Source organism: Bacillus rossius, chromosome 13, assembly GCF_032445375.1.
Source record: "Bacillus rossius redtenbacheri isolate Brsri chromosome 13, Brsri_v3, whole genome shotgun sequence".
Classification (NCBI taxonomy): Eukaryota; Metazoa; Arthropoda; class Insecta; order Phasmatodea; family Bacillidae; genus Bacillus; species Bacillus rossius.
Genome location: NC_086340.1, coordinates 34,771,410 through 34,789,375, shown reverse-complemented (window position 1 = coordinate 34,789,375; position 17,966 = coordinate 34,771,410). Strand labels below are relative to the sequence as shown.

The 17,966-nt window shown below is 36.8% G+C and overlaps 1 protein-coding gene across 1 annotated transcript in view; it reads right to left on the bottom strand.

Annotated features, from left to right (window-relative positions):
- The window catches only part of LOC134538444 (WD repeat-containing protein 26), a 103,435-nt gene that overhangs the window by 33,270 nt on the left and 52,199 nt on the right, over positions 1–17,966 (bottom strand). The window contains exons 7-8 of the mRNA XM_063379771.1: positions 5,100–5,238; positions 2,270–2,530 (exon numbers count right to left, since the gene is read on the bottom strand). Coding sequence (XP_063235841.1) covers positions 2,270–2,530; positions 5,100–5,238 — 400 coding nt within the window. The remainder of the gene's footprint in view (positions 1–2,269; positions 2,531–5,099; positions 5,239–17,966) is intronic.

The following is a 17,966-nucleotide window of genomic DNA, read 5'->3' as shown; positions in this document are numbered from 1 at the left end:
GTAACTCACCAGACAGGAAAGTTGGCTTCTATATTCTGATGTGTCGCCAATCCGGATCTGGAGCTCGCGAATACGCGGTGACGCGGACGTTTCCACCATTTCAAAAAGAAATTATTTAAAAGAAAATAACTACTATGTTGATTACTGTGCAGACGGACTAAACTACATAAATTAATTTACAGGGATCGCATCCCTTGTCTAATCGACTACATTGTCGGTTGCGGCCAGATGGAAGTCTTGTAGTGCATCTCGTCGATCCGCTGGTAATCACAAACAGTCCGTCTGGAATCGCGACGCGAAGTGTCTGGCGAAGAGCCGTGTCTCTTAATTAAAAGTAAATTTTCAATCAAAAGTGGAGGGGGAGACTGGGGCGTCCGGACCAAAAGGTTCCGAAGTTCCCCGAGTGGGAATCATAAAAAAAAAACTCTGACTGAAATCTCAAAGTTGGTAGCACTGGCCGACTTTAGCGCTACCTGTTGAGGGGTGTCTGAAATAAAAAAGAATCGACTCGCCCGAGACTTTTGCTATAGCCTGGGGCTAAAGCCGCAGTCGGGTGCTGCTCTCTGGCGGCCTACAGGGGAAGGTAGCTGTGAGGTTGGCAAGGTTGCCACCAGATGTCGCGGGGGTCAGCTTCACGAGCTGGCCTCAAGAGAAGAAGTTACTATGTCCGCCGCTAGATGTAGTGTGTGGTCCATACTTGCACATATTTTTTTTCTATGGTAAGTCGGCTTTGAAAATGGCCAACGCTTGGCGGGGTTCACTAGAGGACAATGATCCTGGGCTAAATTCGTAGAACCAAGAGGGAGATGGGAGGGGTGGGGGGTGCAACGAGGCTGGGAACGAGCGTCCTAGCCGTGACTTTCGAGGAGAGAACCTAAGACGTATGCGTGACGGTAAAAGCTATGGTAAGCTGGTCTCTGAGAAATAGTAACAACTCGTCCAGAGCTGCTGTATGCAGTTTTGGTCATGCAGGGAAGTAATGTTACAGGCCAGGGACGTGACTGCAAGCGGGAGAAATGTCAAACGGGCTGCCAACGATGTCTTAGATTTGAAAAAGATCAGATAGGTCCCTGAGAAAAGGTGCCTCAGTCTACTGGCACAAAGTTTAACTACATAGAGTACACCAGCCTAACAAAGTAACCCAATAGTAACCAAGTTATAAAGAAAAAATTAAATTTACAAAAATGTTTTAAAATTATAATAAAAATTAAAAAAAAAAGTGTCGAAATACCTAATTTCCGGCACAAGCCTTACATTCGATTTTCACATCTTTGGTGCTAAGAGAACGGCATAGAGAACATGCCTGTATAGCCGTAAAACGTTTGACACACACACACCACCTCTAGTAGAGGTAGACGGAAATGACATTTTTTCTTCGGGATGGAATTTGATCAGGAAATATAATGGATTTTTGGGAGATTGGGATCGGGAGGAATACTATTCAAATTAATTCACTTACATAACTTGTTATACAGAAAAAAAATATTTACAATATTTACCATTTACTTATCCATTCCATAAACCATCAGTAGTCCAAATTATTTAAAGTTCCCAAAAAATATTGATACTATTGATACATAAGGACAAATGATAAGTAACAAATAATGGAAATAAAAACAAACATCTTATTCCAGACTCAATTCCAGTAATTTACTTTTAATCATACATGATGACCAAACTGCAAAAACTTAAAACCGCTCTGAGGTTTCTGAAAGGAACAGAAATTTATGGCTTAATAATTTAAAACCAAGTACTTTGGTTTATTTGTTAAAAATGTTGTTTTGTGTCATTTCGAATGTGAAGCGTTTGGCAACAATGTTCGCTGCTGCTCTCGTGAAGTTCATTACCAAATATTATGTTTATTATGCTTACACACTGGAAGTAGAACATGAGTGTTTGGAATGCCTATTCACTGGTAGTGGAACGCATAGAATCAGAATGCTTACACACTGGTAGAAGAATGTGTGGGATTGGAATGCCTATTCACTGGTAGTGGAACGCATAGAATCAGAATGCATACACACTGGTAGTAGAATGTGTGGAATTGGAATGCCTGTTCAGTGGTAGTGGAAATTGCAGAATCAGAATGCTTACACACTAGTAGTGAAACTTGTGTGATTGGAATGCCTACACACTGGTAGTGGAACATTTACACTGGTACAGGAGCGCACGGAATCCCGCTGATGGTGGAACGAGCAAGATCGGAATGCTTGCACACTGGTACAGGAACGCACGGAGCAGAACGGGCGAGATGATCGGGAATGCTTACACACTGGTAGAACTGGCCCCGGATGCCGCCGGTGACGAACTTCTTGCCGTCGCGGTGCCAGGAGCAGGCGGTGAGCGAGTCCTCGGAGGAGTGGGCGACCTTCACCTGCAGCTCCCCCGTGTCCACCTTCCACACCCACATCTCGGGGCAGTCCTCGGGCCCGCAGGCGCACAGGTACTTGCCGTCGGGGCTCCAGCTGATGTAGGCCACGCCGTACGAGTGGCCGTCTATCGTCCTGCGGTGCCTGCAGGTCAGCGTCTCCTGCACACCACGCGTCGTCGCACGTACAGCCAAGGACAATCTGTTCCTATGTATATAGTGTCAATGTGTTTCAGGTATAGACATTGTGCCAAAAGAGGCTCCGAAAGACATTGATAAAGGTTTTTTTTTAAATTTTCCTTTAATAACAAATCATGTTCTAACAATAACCATATCAGAAATGTAAATATACGTCAAATTAAATTATGTAAAAGAGCACTGAGTGCTCGAGTGCCCTGTTGCAATAACCAAAAACTGTAAAGTGTACAAAATGTCACAATAAAAACCTATTGAATCGAATTGAATTGTCCAACAACCTTACTGCTGGTTCATACCAACTGGAGTTGTACCGATTAACCAAATTTTTCCAATATGCTGATACGCCTATATTCCGATTCAACAGATTCTGAACCGAAACGAGGAAAAACACATTTTGATTAAAAAATTTTTTTTAAAAAATGTTCTAATATAACCAAAATATCTCATTCTCAGAAAAGCATGCAATGCAAATGCTCACGTATTTTAGTTTTAGTAAGCAAAACATAATTAAAATGGAAGATAACCTAGATGAACTGAATGTTTTTTTTTTTTTTTTTTTTTTTTAACCGGCAGTAATATAAGTACAAAAAACAAGTGAGTGTTTCCTAAAGTTCGCTGTCATTAAACATTTTGCAATAAACAATTCAACACAATATACAAAGCAATTCATTGGCTCACTTTAAAAAAAACATTTAACTAAACTAGCATTAATCACAGAAGTCCTAGATTTTTATTTAGAACGTCTAAAACAATTCTACATGTGCTGAAAAGTATCTCAGATTTAACACTAGTAGGAGGTACACTAAGGTACTTTGCAGCAAAATGACAATTTCTGTTATACAGAAATTACTTATGTGCATTAACATCTCTAAATCTGATATCCGCAACAGTATGACTGTGTTTAGTCTAGTCACAAAACAAAAATTCTCAGTTTTCAGTTTATAACGTCTTTTTTTTTTAACTTGTATTTTAAGGTTGTTTTCAATTGTTTGTTACAATCCGTTAGTTGCTTCATGAAACAAGACTTTACAAATGGAGACTGCAGAATTTAATTATTTAAATTGTAATAAAATAAAATAGTTTAATAATAGGTACCTAACTATGAAATATATTGAGTTATGAAACAAGAAGTTTAAAAAATAATTTAAAAAATACATTATTGCAATATTTTGAACATGTATACATTACAAGAATGGGAATTACAATACCAACATAACGGGCGTGGCTGCGAAAATTCACGGTATCAAACATTAATACGGAAGTGCATTTCATGTGGTCACTTTGCATGGAAAACAGTAAAGATAATTAAGTTATGTGAAGCCTTAAACTTTTGCATTATTTTTTAAAAATTATACTTTTAAACCTTGTCGTAAGTCAACTAAAAAATATCTCCATCACGATATTACGAACATTTCTTTGCAGTTCAAGCAGTTGGTGTTTTCCATTGTTTGTAGTTGCAGCCATGCTCTAAGTAAACAAGTTTTTGTTACTATCTAACTTTACAGAGATGGTAATATAATTATTTACAATGTATTAAACTCAAGAACTTTATTAAAACACAAGTTCAAAGTATGTATGCTACAAAAAGTAAAAAAGGTACTCGTAGATTTTTAGGTTATGGCATAAACTTTTATATTTTAATAATACCGGCTGAAAATTAACAAGCATATTGTGAATCTACAGAAATGCTCATTCAAATAAATATACGCAAAATGGCTTCTACCAATCAGCATCAGCACAGTTCTAAGTAAAACTATAATTATCAAAAAATTTAATTTGTAATAAGTCAACGCTTCAATTGATTAAAGAAACACAGGCACAAAGAAAATTTTTGGAGCTAAACAGCATTGTAAAACACTCACAAAGTGATTGTCTGGAACAATGCTTGCTGACAAGAGACCAAAACAAAAGACTGCAACTAGAATTGTATGCTTATTAAGGAGTTTTACCGGATCCATAATAAAACTTAAGGAATTTTAAGTTCCTTAAGCAATAAAACTTTGAATTAATACTTTTTAAGGAAATAAAAGGGCTGTTACAACCCTGTTACAGTATGATCCAACTAGGGGTGTACCGACTCCAATGTGCATTCACTTGATTTAGCCAATATGGCTCAGGCTATAGCGATACGTACGGACCAATTATTGTTATGGTGAATAGTGATAAAACAAAAATAAAATTTAAAAAAATTCCAATACATCACATAAAGTTGCAATTGAAGTTTTGAAGTAATGACCACCATTGTGCATTAAGAATCATTCTCAGCTTGTTAGTTGTCTACAAATTATATTGGCTTGAAAGTGGAAATGTTAATAAACCCACTCCAAGAAAATTCTCCAGTAGTTTCTCATTAAATTATTATTATTATTATCATTATTTTTACAAATACTGCCATTATTTAACAATTTACCATTATCATTGTATGTCAGTTTTGGGACCATTTAACAAGCACCAAAAATAATGCTAAGTATCTCAGCTCGTACACATGGGTAAAAAATAAAGAAGTACCTATCTATCTAGAGTGATTACTCACCGGATCTACATCCCATATGATGACTGTTGTATCTTTTGATCCAGTGGCAAGTTGCAAGCCATCTGGTGAGAATCGACAGAACCAAACTTCGTCACAATGTTCGTTGAGGATTTGGATTGTTTCACACGGAAACTGCTCCCTGCACAAAACAGCAAAACAAAAGGTTTTAAACTAAAACTAGGTAGAGTTTGTTCCTGTATTTTACTAATTTCAAGTCAAAACCCAATTTTCAAAGTATACTCACTGATTTTAATTCAAACCTAGAGTGTATTTCAAGTTTAAGATAGCTAAGCATTATTTCAATAAAGCAAATTTTTTGCACCATTAAAATTACATTTAATAATCAATAGTTTACGAGCTAAATAAAAAAAAACTGAAGCACAAACCATTTTAAAAAATTTTAATCTTATACCTCACAAAAATTCTTAAAAAATATATCTATAAAAATTAAGCCCAGAATATAAACATAACACATATTAATTTATTTTTGATCAATTGTAAACTGTCAATATTAATAAAACTTTATTGCCTATTGTGGCCAGTGCCACTGATCTCGCAAATAAAACAACTGTTCAGGTTAATTTTTAAGTTAAGTTTTATAATAATTTATTTTATGTATTTGCCACAATTTAATTTAATGGTATTATGGTTCTTTGAGACTATCAGGTTGGCAACATGATCGCCGTACCAACGAGAACATTCTATAGACTCTGAGATGTTAATGCATATATATTTTTTTAAGTTTTAAATTATTTTTTTAATAGTACCAGTTTTAAGTATTATTTTATATTTTCCATGGGCAGCATATACACACACACACACACACACACACACACACACACACACACACACACACACACACACACACACACACACACACACACACACACACACACACACACACACACACACACACACACACACACACACACACACACACACACACACACACACACACACACACACACACACACACACACACACACACACACACACACACACACACACACACACACACACACACACACACACACACACACACACACACACACACACACACACACACACACACACACACACACACACACACACACACACACACACACACACACACACACACACACACACACACACACACACACACACACACATACTTAGGTATGCCTAAAGAAGTGTGAGAAAGTGAAAGACTGGAATTATTTTCTTCGGTGCGCTACAATCGCGCGCTGCGGCGTCTAAGCCGCGGACAGGTGAAAAGAAGACTCTTGGCTCGGCCGGTGGTGAAACCAGAGCTCGCACAGAAAACATCATGCAAAATATTAACGACTTGACGTGCATAAGTCCGGGTGTACTGTACGTTTAACCGCGTGTTTAACGTAAGGACAGTGCTTATTGAAAAGTGTTGCCGTGAAATCTTTACAGACGTAATTTATATTTCCCCAAAAAGCACTATGCGGTAATGGCAAGTAGTGTGCAAATCTTCACTGAATTTGTCAGTGGACTGCAATTCGTAGATTGTAGCACCGAATTCTTGTTACACAGAAAGCGAGGTGTTTCTACTGCCACGAGGTCCGTCTGTGTAGCAGCCAAGCAACTGGGTACTTGGAACCTGCAGTAGTAACATTGCGTGTCGCAAGTTTACGCCCTCACGCATCACTAGCGTGCCGGCCAGCGATTTGCCATGTAAGTAACTAGCTGGTAGAACTTTAGTGACTGCGATTTAAAGAAATAATATAGCGTGGTGCAAGTGATTTAACGATGACCAGTCCGTCAGTACCTTAAGAAACGTGAAGTCCGGGCCACAAACTTTCGTGGAACAAACTGTGGTTTTTTTTTTTGAAAGTTAAAATTTTTTAAAGTTGTGACAAACATTTTTTTTTGTGCGTAGGCTGCCCCAACCAGACTGACTTTAAGTTGGAACGTTTTAAAGGAATAGTAGCAAAAAGGCTTCGTATATAACTATTGTAAAAAAATATATATATTTTTTTAAATATAAAATTTATACATGTATTTGAATTTGTGCATACATATATTACCTTGTAGTCATATCAGTAATTTAAATAATCCAAAAAATCTGGCCAGATATTTTTTTTTAATGTAAAGAAGGTTAAAAATTTTGATATTTATATATTTTTAGTAATTTCAAATGTTGTAAATTTTAATGTATGCAAGTTGAGAACTTCAGTACTCATGTTCGGTGGTATATTCTTTTGTTTGCCGAAACTAACAAAAAGTAAAAGTACCAATAAATTATACTTTAACCTTTTTTCTGTGTTATTTCAGCTATTACTACTGCTAGGTCCATCATAAAATTTACTGCTGCTGTTGTTGAAGGCTCATGATCTTAAAAAAATGGGTAGCGGTCCAGGTATTTTCGGAGTTGAGTTGAAAATATATTTTGATGAATTTCTTTTACGATGTTTGAGACTCCGTGGATAAATAAGACTGTACCTGGTAAAACGTGGCAACTGTTACTGTCTGTTGTTCCATCAGAGGGCAGTGACGCTATATACTACTGATGATGGAAGGGTTATATCAACCAGCTCAACTTCACCTGCCTTGCATTTTTTTAGTTTGCACACGAGTGACATCTCTTATTTTGGCTGATTACCAGTGGCAATTTCATAAGCGGAGCGATAGGGGCAATCACCCCAACCCCCCTCATATCCACCATAACTAAAAATAACTAGGCATAAAAAATGACTTCAAGCAATGACTTTTTGGATAATAATTACAGATTTTCTATATGGCAGGCAATATAATGATTCAAAATGGCAGAAAATTTTAGAAAACAAAATGGCCTAAAATTTTAGATAAAATAATGGCGGAATATTCCAGAATCCAATATGGCGGAATCTAATATGGTGGATGCGGCATCCAAAATGACAGCTGGCGTCAAGGCCACAGGTCACAGCCAAGGTCATCCAAGATGGCCACCGCGATGTCACAATCCAATATGATGGATGACAATCCACAATCCCGCTCCAGGTGCCAGAGCCCCTCCAGGTGCGCCACTGCTGATTAATAACTTCCAAGGATAAAACCAAGTATGTACACTAACGTAACCCTTGATGGAATGCTATCACTAGGCCTGTGCCAACATCAGTCTTTTAGTTAGTAACAAATTTGAATACAAATATCAGGGCATGTGTCGTTTTGCCTAAAGGCATTTTGCCTAATTTTAGGCAAAATGCCTTTAGGCAAAACGCTGTTAGGAAAATTGCCGTTAGGCAAAACGCCGTTAGGGAAAACACCATTAGGCTAATCACCATTAGGCAATTTGCTGTTAGGCTTTCCTCTTTTAGGCAAAACGCCATTAGGCAATTCGCTGTTAGGCAAAATGCCGTTAGGTTAGGATAGGCAAAACGAGGTTTTGTCATCATAGTAACATTTTAAGCAAAACGCTGTTAGGCAAATTGCCGTCAGGCAATTCGACGTTAGGCAAAAGGCTTTTAGGTGAAATGACTTTAGGCAAATCGCCTGTTATTCCAAATATCAAATAACAAGAGTAGGAAATTTTTTTCAAAACATTGTTTAAAATGGTTAAAAAAAAAACATATTTTAACAAATACTCATACATGCTTTTTTACAATCGAATATTAATTTTTTTAAAAGTAAAAGTATTTTAAATAATTATTAATATCAAATATGGAAAAAAATAAAAATAAAAAAGGTGCTGGTACTTATGTACGCATTTTAGAAGTTATATTTACTTGGTGTAATAAAAAAACTAGCTTTAATTTTGCATGTAAATTATTGGAGGACTGGAGTGATATAAATATGATTGATAAAGTATAAATACAATCAAATTAAAAAATTGAAATAAATACTCAATCTTCAATATTAATATAAGTGTATGCATAAAATAATCATTTAATTTAGCAAAAAAAATTGAAATAAATTTTAATTAATATTGAAAATCAATAAATATGCTGATGAATAATTATTCTAATTTATTAATTTTATTTATTTAATGGGTAAATATTTACAATCGCGGTAGATGCCAAAAAAAATGCTAAAAATCCGAAAATACTTTTATTCTGTGCCCTTTCACTTCCTCTTTTCAAAACAACCGGCGGAGGTAAGAAATTCCAAATACTTTAGGAGATATCGAATTTTTTAATTTCATCATATGTAGAGTCGCGGTATATGCCAAAAAAAATGCTAAACATCTGAAAATACCTTTATTATATGCTCTTCAACTTCCTCTTTTCATTAAAAGCGGCGGAGATTAGAAATTCCAAATACTTTAGGAGATATCGAATTTTTAAATTTCAGCACAAAACCAGCGCATTCCTGTGGCGTGCGTGACTGCACCATTGTTTCTTGTTTACGTACGAGTATTTTTTTTTTATTGGATAATGTCGTCACGTGATTGTTCGTGATAGGCCAGAATTCAAATGAACTAATACGTGATTATTTAGTTCAATTATTGTTTAAAACGGTGTTTAATTACCGCCTCCAACTTACGTGAGTTTTTAACGTTTCTAATTTTAAAGTCTTATTTGTTATTTTGATATTGTTGCGCAAGTAATAAGTAACAAAAAAAATTACGTGAGTTGTTACTGTACATCCTTTGTTACGGGTTTGTTAGGTAAGGTCAGTTACATTATAAATAATTTAAAACTAACGAATAATTAAAATTAATTCACATTATTTTTAATGTCGGCTTAGTTTGAAAGTATTCATAATGTAACTGACCTGACCTAATCAACCATTTTAATAATTACGCATTGACGATTCGCGTATTCACGAACACACGGCAAAATAACAATAATGGCGTCGCTCGAATGGTTCCACAGGTCTTGTATTGCAAAATTAAAAAATTCGATATCTCCTAAAGTATTTGGAATTTCTTATCTCCGCCGGTTGATTTGAAAAGAGGAAGTGAAAGTGCATAGAATAAAAGTATTTTCGGATTTTTAGCATTATTTTTGGCATCTACCGCGATTGTAAATATTTACCATTTAATGATGTTATAATTTATAATGCAAATAAATTATAAATATCGGAACAAAACAATTTTTGATTCTGGTTTTGAAATTCTGAATATTGTCGCACCATGTATCTTGTCTCCAGTAAAATACAAATGAAGTCTTTATGGTCAATGTCTCAGCGTATTGTCGTATAATATGGCACCAGTTATTTGTTTCTCCCCTTTTCATTCTTGATGGCCCAAGATTACTTTTATTTAATCTTGTGTTTACCTTCGCACCTAATGTATTTTTTTTTTACCAGTTTTCTTTCCCAAGAGAGAATAGACGGCACCACGGTGCTCAGTTTTTTTATCAGTTCCTACTATAAAAAAAAATAATGCTCTTTATAGCAGTTTTGTCATGGAATGTTGCAGTAGAAAGTGTGGGAAATCTCACACCAAAACAATGTTTAAACACAGTTGCATCACAAAAAACCTACCAAGACAGAGGTGATTATTCTATACGGTGCCAGTGCAAGAAACATTTACAACAATGAGAGACGGAGGGAGAACCATAAACACTACTGCATGGCCACCACACCCTCTCCTCCTTCCACCCCTCTTTATCTCTCTCTCTCTGGTTTATTTTTAGATTTTCCTTTCTTGCCAAGCAGTGCCAGCCCAGCCACTGACAGCTGCGTCGCCACTTAGCGGCAGTGTCAAGGTAGCCGGGTAGCCGCACAACTGAACGGTGGAGTTCATGATGTTTTATACGCACTGCTGAGCTATTTTAATTAAACAATTTATACTTACTTGCAATATATTTATTAAAAAACAACACAGGCTACTTATTTACTTACATGTTCAACCACACAAGGAAATGTTAATTTTTTTACTCAAAATGAAAAAAAAAAAATCACAAAGGGTCACAGTACATGTTATTGAACAAAATTTTTTTTTGCATAAAATGTGCACCCCATACACCGGTAAACACGGTAACCACTTTTACAAATAAATGGGTTACTTCAATTGAAGTTCATCGTACATTTGTAGGATTTAAATTTTTAATTTATAGTGCCCACGTTGTTTCAGTGGTCATATCACTCGCATTCCACCAAGACCATCAAGGTTTGTTTCCAGAGCAAAATTCAAAGTCATATTGCCAGTCAGTATTATCAGGATACCCCCACATTAGCCCCAATAATTGATCTGTCAATGCTCCAGTCTCTTCTCATCACCCTTTATTGTCTCTAATGTCCTCGATGTTGATGGGAAGTAGAGCCCATTCATTTTTCTTACTGTAAATTTAATCAAAAGTGGGATGCCCCTTAGAATCGTGGTGTCTTAGATTCGAGTAAATACGGTATCACCGTGCGGCCCGAGCATTGTTGACTAGACTAATCCTGTGCCAATTGGTGTCCACACAACTCAGCGATAAAATTTCCCTAACTGTTCTTTGACTTCCTATGACAAAAATTATAATTTTACTTTTTTTTAAAAAATAATTTACCTATTTTGTGATTTTCTGAAAGAAATAAAGAAAATTTATTTACTACCATCCCCATAGATAGTTTAGTTTAAACAGAACATATCATATGTTATTTTATAATCTGTACGACTTTGCAATAAAACATTATATGAAAAAAAATGTCAGCGAGTATTCAGTACTCGCTAGTGATATGTAAACACCTAACCTCGGTACCGAGCGAATTCATGTGTTCTCATGTTGCAAAAACACCTATAATATGAAACTTGGACATAAAATTTAAAGTATAATTCTTAAAAATAATGCTGAGCATGATAAATATAGGCAAATTGTGTTTTCAACTACATTTCTAGATGCAAATCACACTTATTTTTCCACACCCGCAGCTAGAATTTGCTGCAGAAGCAGCTATGTTGACCATGGAAATATTTGTTTGCAAACCAAAATTTTAAACTATACAGCTCTGATAAAACCAAAAACAACTTGAAAAAATACGAAACCCGACTTTGGACCTGCCTTTTCAAAAATGAATTTTATTAAAAAACTGCCCAACTTATTAAAATTCATAAAACAGTTAATACTATAAAGTTTCCCGTTGTCTTTGTGAACTTTCATTCACACCATCCGTCACAAATGGCAGCACCATGGTTACAAATTTCTGTTCCTTGATTTATGTAGCATTCACAAAACTACTTCCACCAAATGCCATATACAGAGCTAAAATGTCAAACAAAAAAAAAACTGACGCAGTATGGATGGCAGACTGTGGCATTACATTTTTCACTAAAATTATTAGCACTGGGAAATTTAAAGAAAAATCCCCGACTTTTCCAGACTACGTAATTTCATCTTCCGTTACATTTCCCCGACTTTCCAGAACGTGGACACTCTGGCCATCAAAACTAGGTTTTAGAACTGAGAAATCCCAGTCCCAAAAGTACCGGGAATTTCGGTACATTTAATACAGTAAAAGAACCAGGAGTTTAAAACTGATTCCCGGTTCTTTCTGTACTTCTGGAAAATTACATTGACAGCATAATATTTGCTGCTGGCGAGGACATATTTATGGGCGGGGTGAAGGGAGTGAGTCTGCATCGCCTCAGACGTCAGTCATCAGTCAGTGTCCGGACGTATGTGCGTGCGTGTCACTGTTGCGCCAATACTCTTTAAATAATTGTAATATTTTTCTTGTACATTTGTTATGAAAAGAATGAATGTTATTTTTAATTAGTAATTCTGTGATTTTGCATGCATTAAAACAATTATTTGTTAACATTTTTCTTATTCTCCTTCTTTTATACAAAATTAAAGATTGAGAGTAAGACTGAGAATTAAAGTGATTTGTTCATGTTAGCAGATGCTTTTTGCAATAAAAAAATTGTAAAAACAAATGTTTATCTATTTAGTTTTGGTCACTAAAACTTGTTGAATCATTCAAAAACAAACTATTACTACTTAAAACACAAACTTCTGCACCATTAATAAAAAAACTACCTAGTACCAAAAGTACTATTCTCAGTTACATTGGAGACTAGTACTGAAATTCCTGGTTCTGAAAATCGGTTTCGGTTCCGAATACCCTAATCAACACTACTACTTGGACATGTCGTCCCCAGGTTAATAGACTAAGAAATGTGCCATAAATTTGAAATATTTGGCACAAATTTATTTTTGACCTAAATTCTCTAACATAAACTTTGTTAGACCATTGTGCATCCTGATTAGTGGTGCACCGATGCGGATACCGATGAATCGTAATCGGCGATTATGGGTACTTACCGATTAACCGTAATCGGCGATTATCTTAACGATTACTTTGCCGATTATTTACGTCCTGGCGTAATTAAGTAGGTTTTTACCGTGTAATATTTGTTACACATTTTAGGACGAAATACGGTAATATTTGTATATATTACTAAATTCATCTAACTCCGTCATATCATAATTACAGATATTTCGTTAAGTTTAATAAATCTCATTGCCTCGAACAATAAAAAAATACATTTTTCCTACACGTTTATTTACGTTTCGTCTTTTGTTTAGTGGCCTTGTACTTTACCTATAGCCAGAGACGTAAAATAGATGGCACGCAATCAAAATACCACAAACAGTTCAGTGGATTCTATGACAATCGATCTTTTCGAGTCTTAGTAGCGGTTCAAAATCGTGGTCCCGATACCTTCTAGTTTTTATCACTGTGTTTTACAAACTCGTTATGGGCGTCTTTGGTAACATTATCCGATTTATAATTTTATATATTCAGTGAACATAAATAAAATCACATGTGCTAGAATTGGTTTTTAGTCATTTTTATATAATTATAGTGAGATGGCGAGTAGGGAGAAAAAAAGTGAAGTGTGGAAACATTTTTCTATAAACTCAAGTGAACAAAATAAAGCAGCTTGTTTACATTGTTAAACGGTAATTTCTTGATGCAACCTTATGTGATAGTCGATAATAATGCTAGTTTTCCGCAACAAAAACTTACCCATTGTAAATTACAATTATTAGACTGTAGTTCAAGTTGTTTACAATAACAAATATAAATAGAAGTTAATTTAATTTAAACTTTGCAATGACTTAATAGTGTATTTTATATATTTTTATACTGTTGTTATAACTGTTTTCTCAATTTTACCTAATCTTGCTATTAAATTCACATGGGAATAAAAAATTTTGTGTGCATTATTATTATTACATTAAAAAAAATGTCTTCATTATACACCAATCCCTCGCATAGCACGTCTTCAATTAATGCGAATTCAGTTAGCACGATATAAATTTTACTGCCCTAGTCTCGAATAGCACGTCTGTAAACTTCAGTTAGCACGAAATCGCCACAGGCTAAAAAAAATCTCGGAAACGACGCGACGTCAGGTATGGAATTCGAGGGGGGAAGAGTGGTTTGGAATGCGAGGGGAAAGAGATGCGCACGCAGATAAACAAACACCGGGCCGTACTGTTGATGTCCGGCCGCAGACCAGGCCCTACCGTTGATGCCCGGCTGCAGACCAGGCCGTACCGTACAGAAACCAAAGCAGATGAAATTGGACACGTTTTTTTTTAAAAAAAGCAAGATGATAGTGTAAATTTCACCCCAGAAAATATTTAACTAACTTTTATGTTTTGTATATGTACATATTGTACATACAGTAAACTCCCGGTATATCGCGCCCCGATTGATCGCAGAATCGGGTATATCGCGGGTCAAACCATGTCCCCCAGTCAGAAATGAATAATAATAATGGAATAAATGGTTGACAGCCGATTAGGATAATTTTGCGTTGTAACTAACAAACTAAGTATCGGGCAGAAAAAAGCCTAGGCGTAGAAAATGTCCGCAGTAAAATTCTAAACAAGATATCTCCGTACATTATTCCTCTATCTTGTAGGGTTTTCAAATTATGGTCCAATCCAGCCCAGTGATATTTTCTGAAACACTAGTTCTTAACGTCGCTTTATCTCACAAATGAAGCATTGGACAGGGGACCTGATATAGCCCACCGTCCAGCGACATCCGGCGTGACTCGGCTGGGGATTGATGTTGGATAGGCTTGGTTGTCGGCAAGCGCTGGGTAGGGAGAGGCTAGCCGAGAACATGGAGAGAGGTAGAGATTAGAGCGGGCAGAAACACGAGGGGGAATGGGGGAGGGAATGTGTTCACGCAGCACACAGGCAGAGCATGAGTCACTTGACTGAGCAGCGTCGCTGCGTACAAGGCTAAATCAGGTAGTCCGGTGTTTAAAATTCCACTCCAGAATCTTAATTGGTACTTTACTGGACATCTGTATATAAATGTTTTGTTACAACTTAAACCTACAGACGTAATATTATTGGGTAATTCATTGTATTATACAAGTTAATCTTTTTACTTTGGTATAATGTTTTAACATTAAATAGTAAAGTAAATCGGCTAGCGTATTTTTAATCTTTGCCCAGGAATTCCCAGTGGTCCAATATTTACGTGAACCATACTGTACCACTTTTGCCGTGAGGTAGTAAACAAGTCCCGGAAATGTTTATGTGTAGCGGTCTCCCGACCTTTAAACAGAGGCTGGGGAATATAACACTTGCCGATCCGAGCCACACACACTCAGCAACTCGACACAGCGTTTGGTGAAATAAGTAAAGACAAAGTTTAACACGGTTTTTAATACGGCGTCACTGATTGCGCTAAAATTAAATTGGCGCAATTTTTGTTTCCCACATGTGACCATTTATAATTTACTGTAAGCATGGATAATAAAGTTTAACCACTTGACACGATAGACGATTCTTTATTTTTTATTGTACGAATGCTAGAATCGTTTTTTTCCTGTATCTGCGGCCTGCTTCTACAAAAGACAAGCTATCTGTAAGTAAATCTAGAATTTTTATTTTGTCAATCAAACTCGGTACTTTGCGATTCATATTCGGTTTGAAGTATCACTACGGCCTTTCTTTTCAGAAGACTTTGACCACAGAATCGTGTGTAACCGCACACACTGCACTTACTTTGTTACGGACACTGATGAAGCAGATACTGTGGCTAACACCACGAGACTGGCAGCAGCAGCTTGTGTGCCGCACATGTGTATGGCGGCGTGTGGCGCGCTCGTAGGCCGTGCGACTAACTGTGCGCGGTACACGGAAAAATAAAAACAATTCAACATTTAATATTTATTATTTTTATTTTTTCACCCGTGTTTAGTGGAAACTGCGGATGCAAAGTCCGCACAAAGGCGGGCCGTCTATACTGTGCGTGCTTGCCGACCTATTAGAACACAGGCGGTGTTTTATGCCTTTTGACCTTGGTCACATCGAAACATCGCGGTTATGCAACAACGCGGGTAAAAGTTATGTCCCCCGACAACCGCGTTAAATAGGGAGTGTACCCGTATTTTAATGTTATGTTTGTGCTCTAGGGAAAATCTAAATCTGTTTATCTGTTAACTGATTTGTTTACATAGCCGCTTTTATAAGAGGTGTGCATAACAAATTAAATGTTTACATATGGCTGTGTGTTTTAAAGTTATATAAAACCGGTTCTTAATTTCATAAAAGTGTTTTAATTTTGTTAAGTTTTAAACGTAATAACAAAGGATCCAGCTGCTTGCAACAGCAGGCAGACAGACGCGCGCGCGTGTTGAAGGTCACGCCTGGGGGGGCAAGCCAACCTGCTGACTGACGGTAAATATGTTACCACTTATCTCCCGTTACACTGTGCCATGTTTTCTTTATCTAACGTATTCGGTGGTAGGCTTAAAAAGATAAATGATATGACATATGCATTTTCAAGTATTATTCTACGCATTTATATTATGTAAAGATTACTTCCCTACACATCTTGGAACACATTAAATAATTTAGCCTTATATTTATGGGGACTAATGCTTCAGAATACGCGATTTCGATTAACACGAACATTTTTAGGAACGAATTAGTCGTGCTAAGTGAGGGATTGGTGTAATCGGTAACTGAATCGGTATCTGCTGATTATTGCTCTCATAATCGGTAATCGAATCTGTAATCGGTAAAGTCATATCGGTGCACCACTAATCCTGATCAAATCTTTTCTACTAGAGTCCCGTGACTCTTTCCCAAAACTTCAATCTATACCATGATATAATTTCGCCAAGCTTTTTCAGCCATCATTTTTCTCCCCGCCTAAAGTCACGAACGCGACCAGTAACTGCGTCCTAACTCCTGCGTACTACCACCGAGTCAGTTCCGCCTGTTCCCAGACAGAGCGCACTGTTTTCAGTGTGCGATTAACTTTCGTTATTTTTTTCTTTTGCTAGGTGGAGCGAGCCCTCCGCGCACTATGTCCAGCCAATCAGAGGCCAGTTTCCCTACTCCCTAAGCCTCCAGGCTTCTGGCCCAACTTTTAACTACCTTAGGACTTATAGTTCGAGAGATTCGTCCTCCTGTGTCACTGCGAGCTGATATCGCTGAGCTTATTGCCCGCGACTTCATTCGCAAGCTATCTCGCCGCGACTTAATTAAGGGATGTGATCCCTAAAGTTTGGGAGTGTTCCCAAACTTTTTATTTATTTGTATTTACTAGTTGGCTAGACATTAGATCAGACTAGCAGCTAATCTCGTACCATGTCTCGCGCCGGGCTACCACGAGCACTTGTGCAGCCTCTTCCGAGGGAGTCATTGAAAATTCAATGTTCTTTTGGCTATAGTTGCCTCCCCATTTAACTTTTTGCGCTAACTTCTCAATTTATTTTCTATTCTTGACCACAACATCCCTTTTTTGGTTCCAGTGGGGATCAATATTTGATGCAAGATTTGGTCCACAATTAATCGAACAGATGGTGCTAGAGCGCAGGCTTTTCTTCAGCTCAAGCCCATCCCTGAAGTCTTCTAAATTTATGTCTGTCCGTCTGGAGTGAATGCTGCGAGTTCCTCCCACTTCTAGTCACCGCCAGTGAACAGTGCATGATCAAATATTGTGAAATAAAATTACAGTAAAATCTTT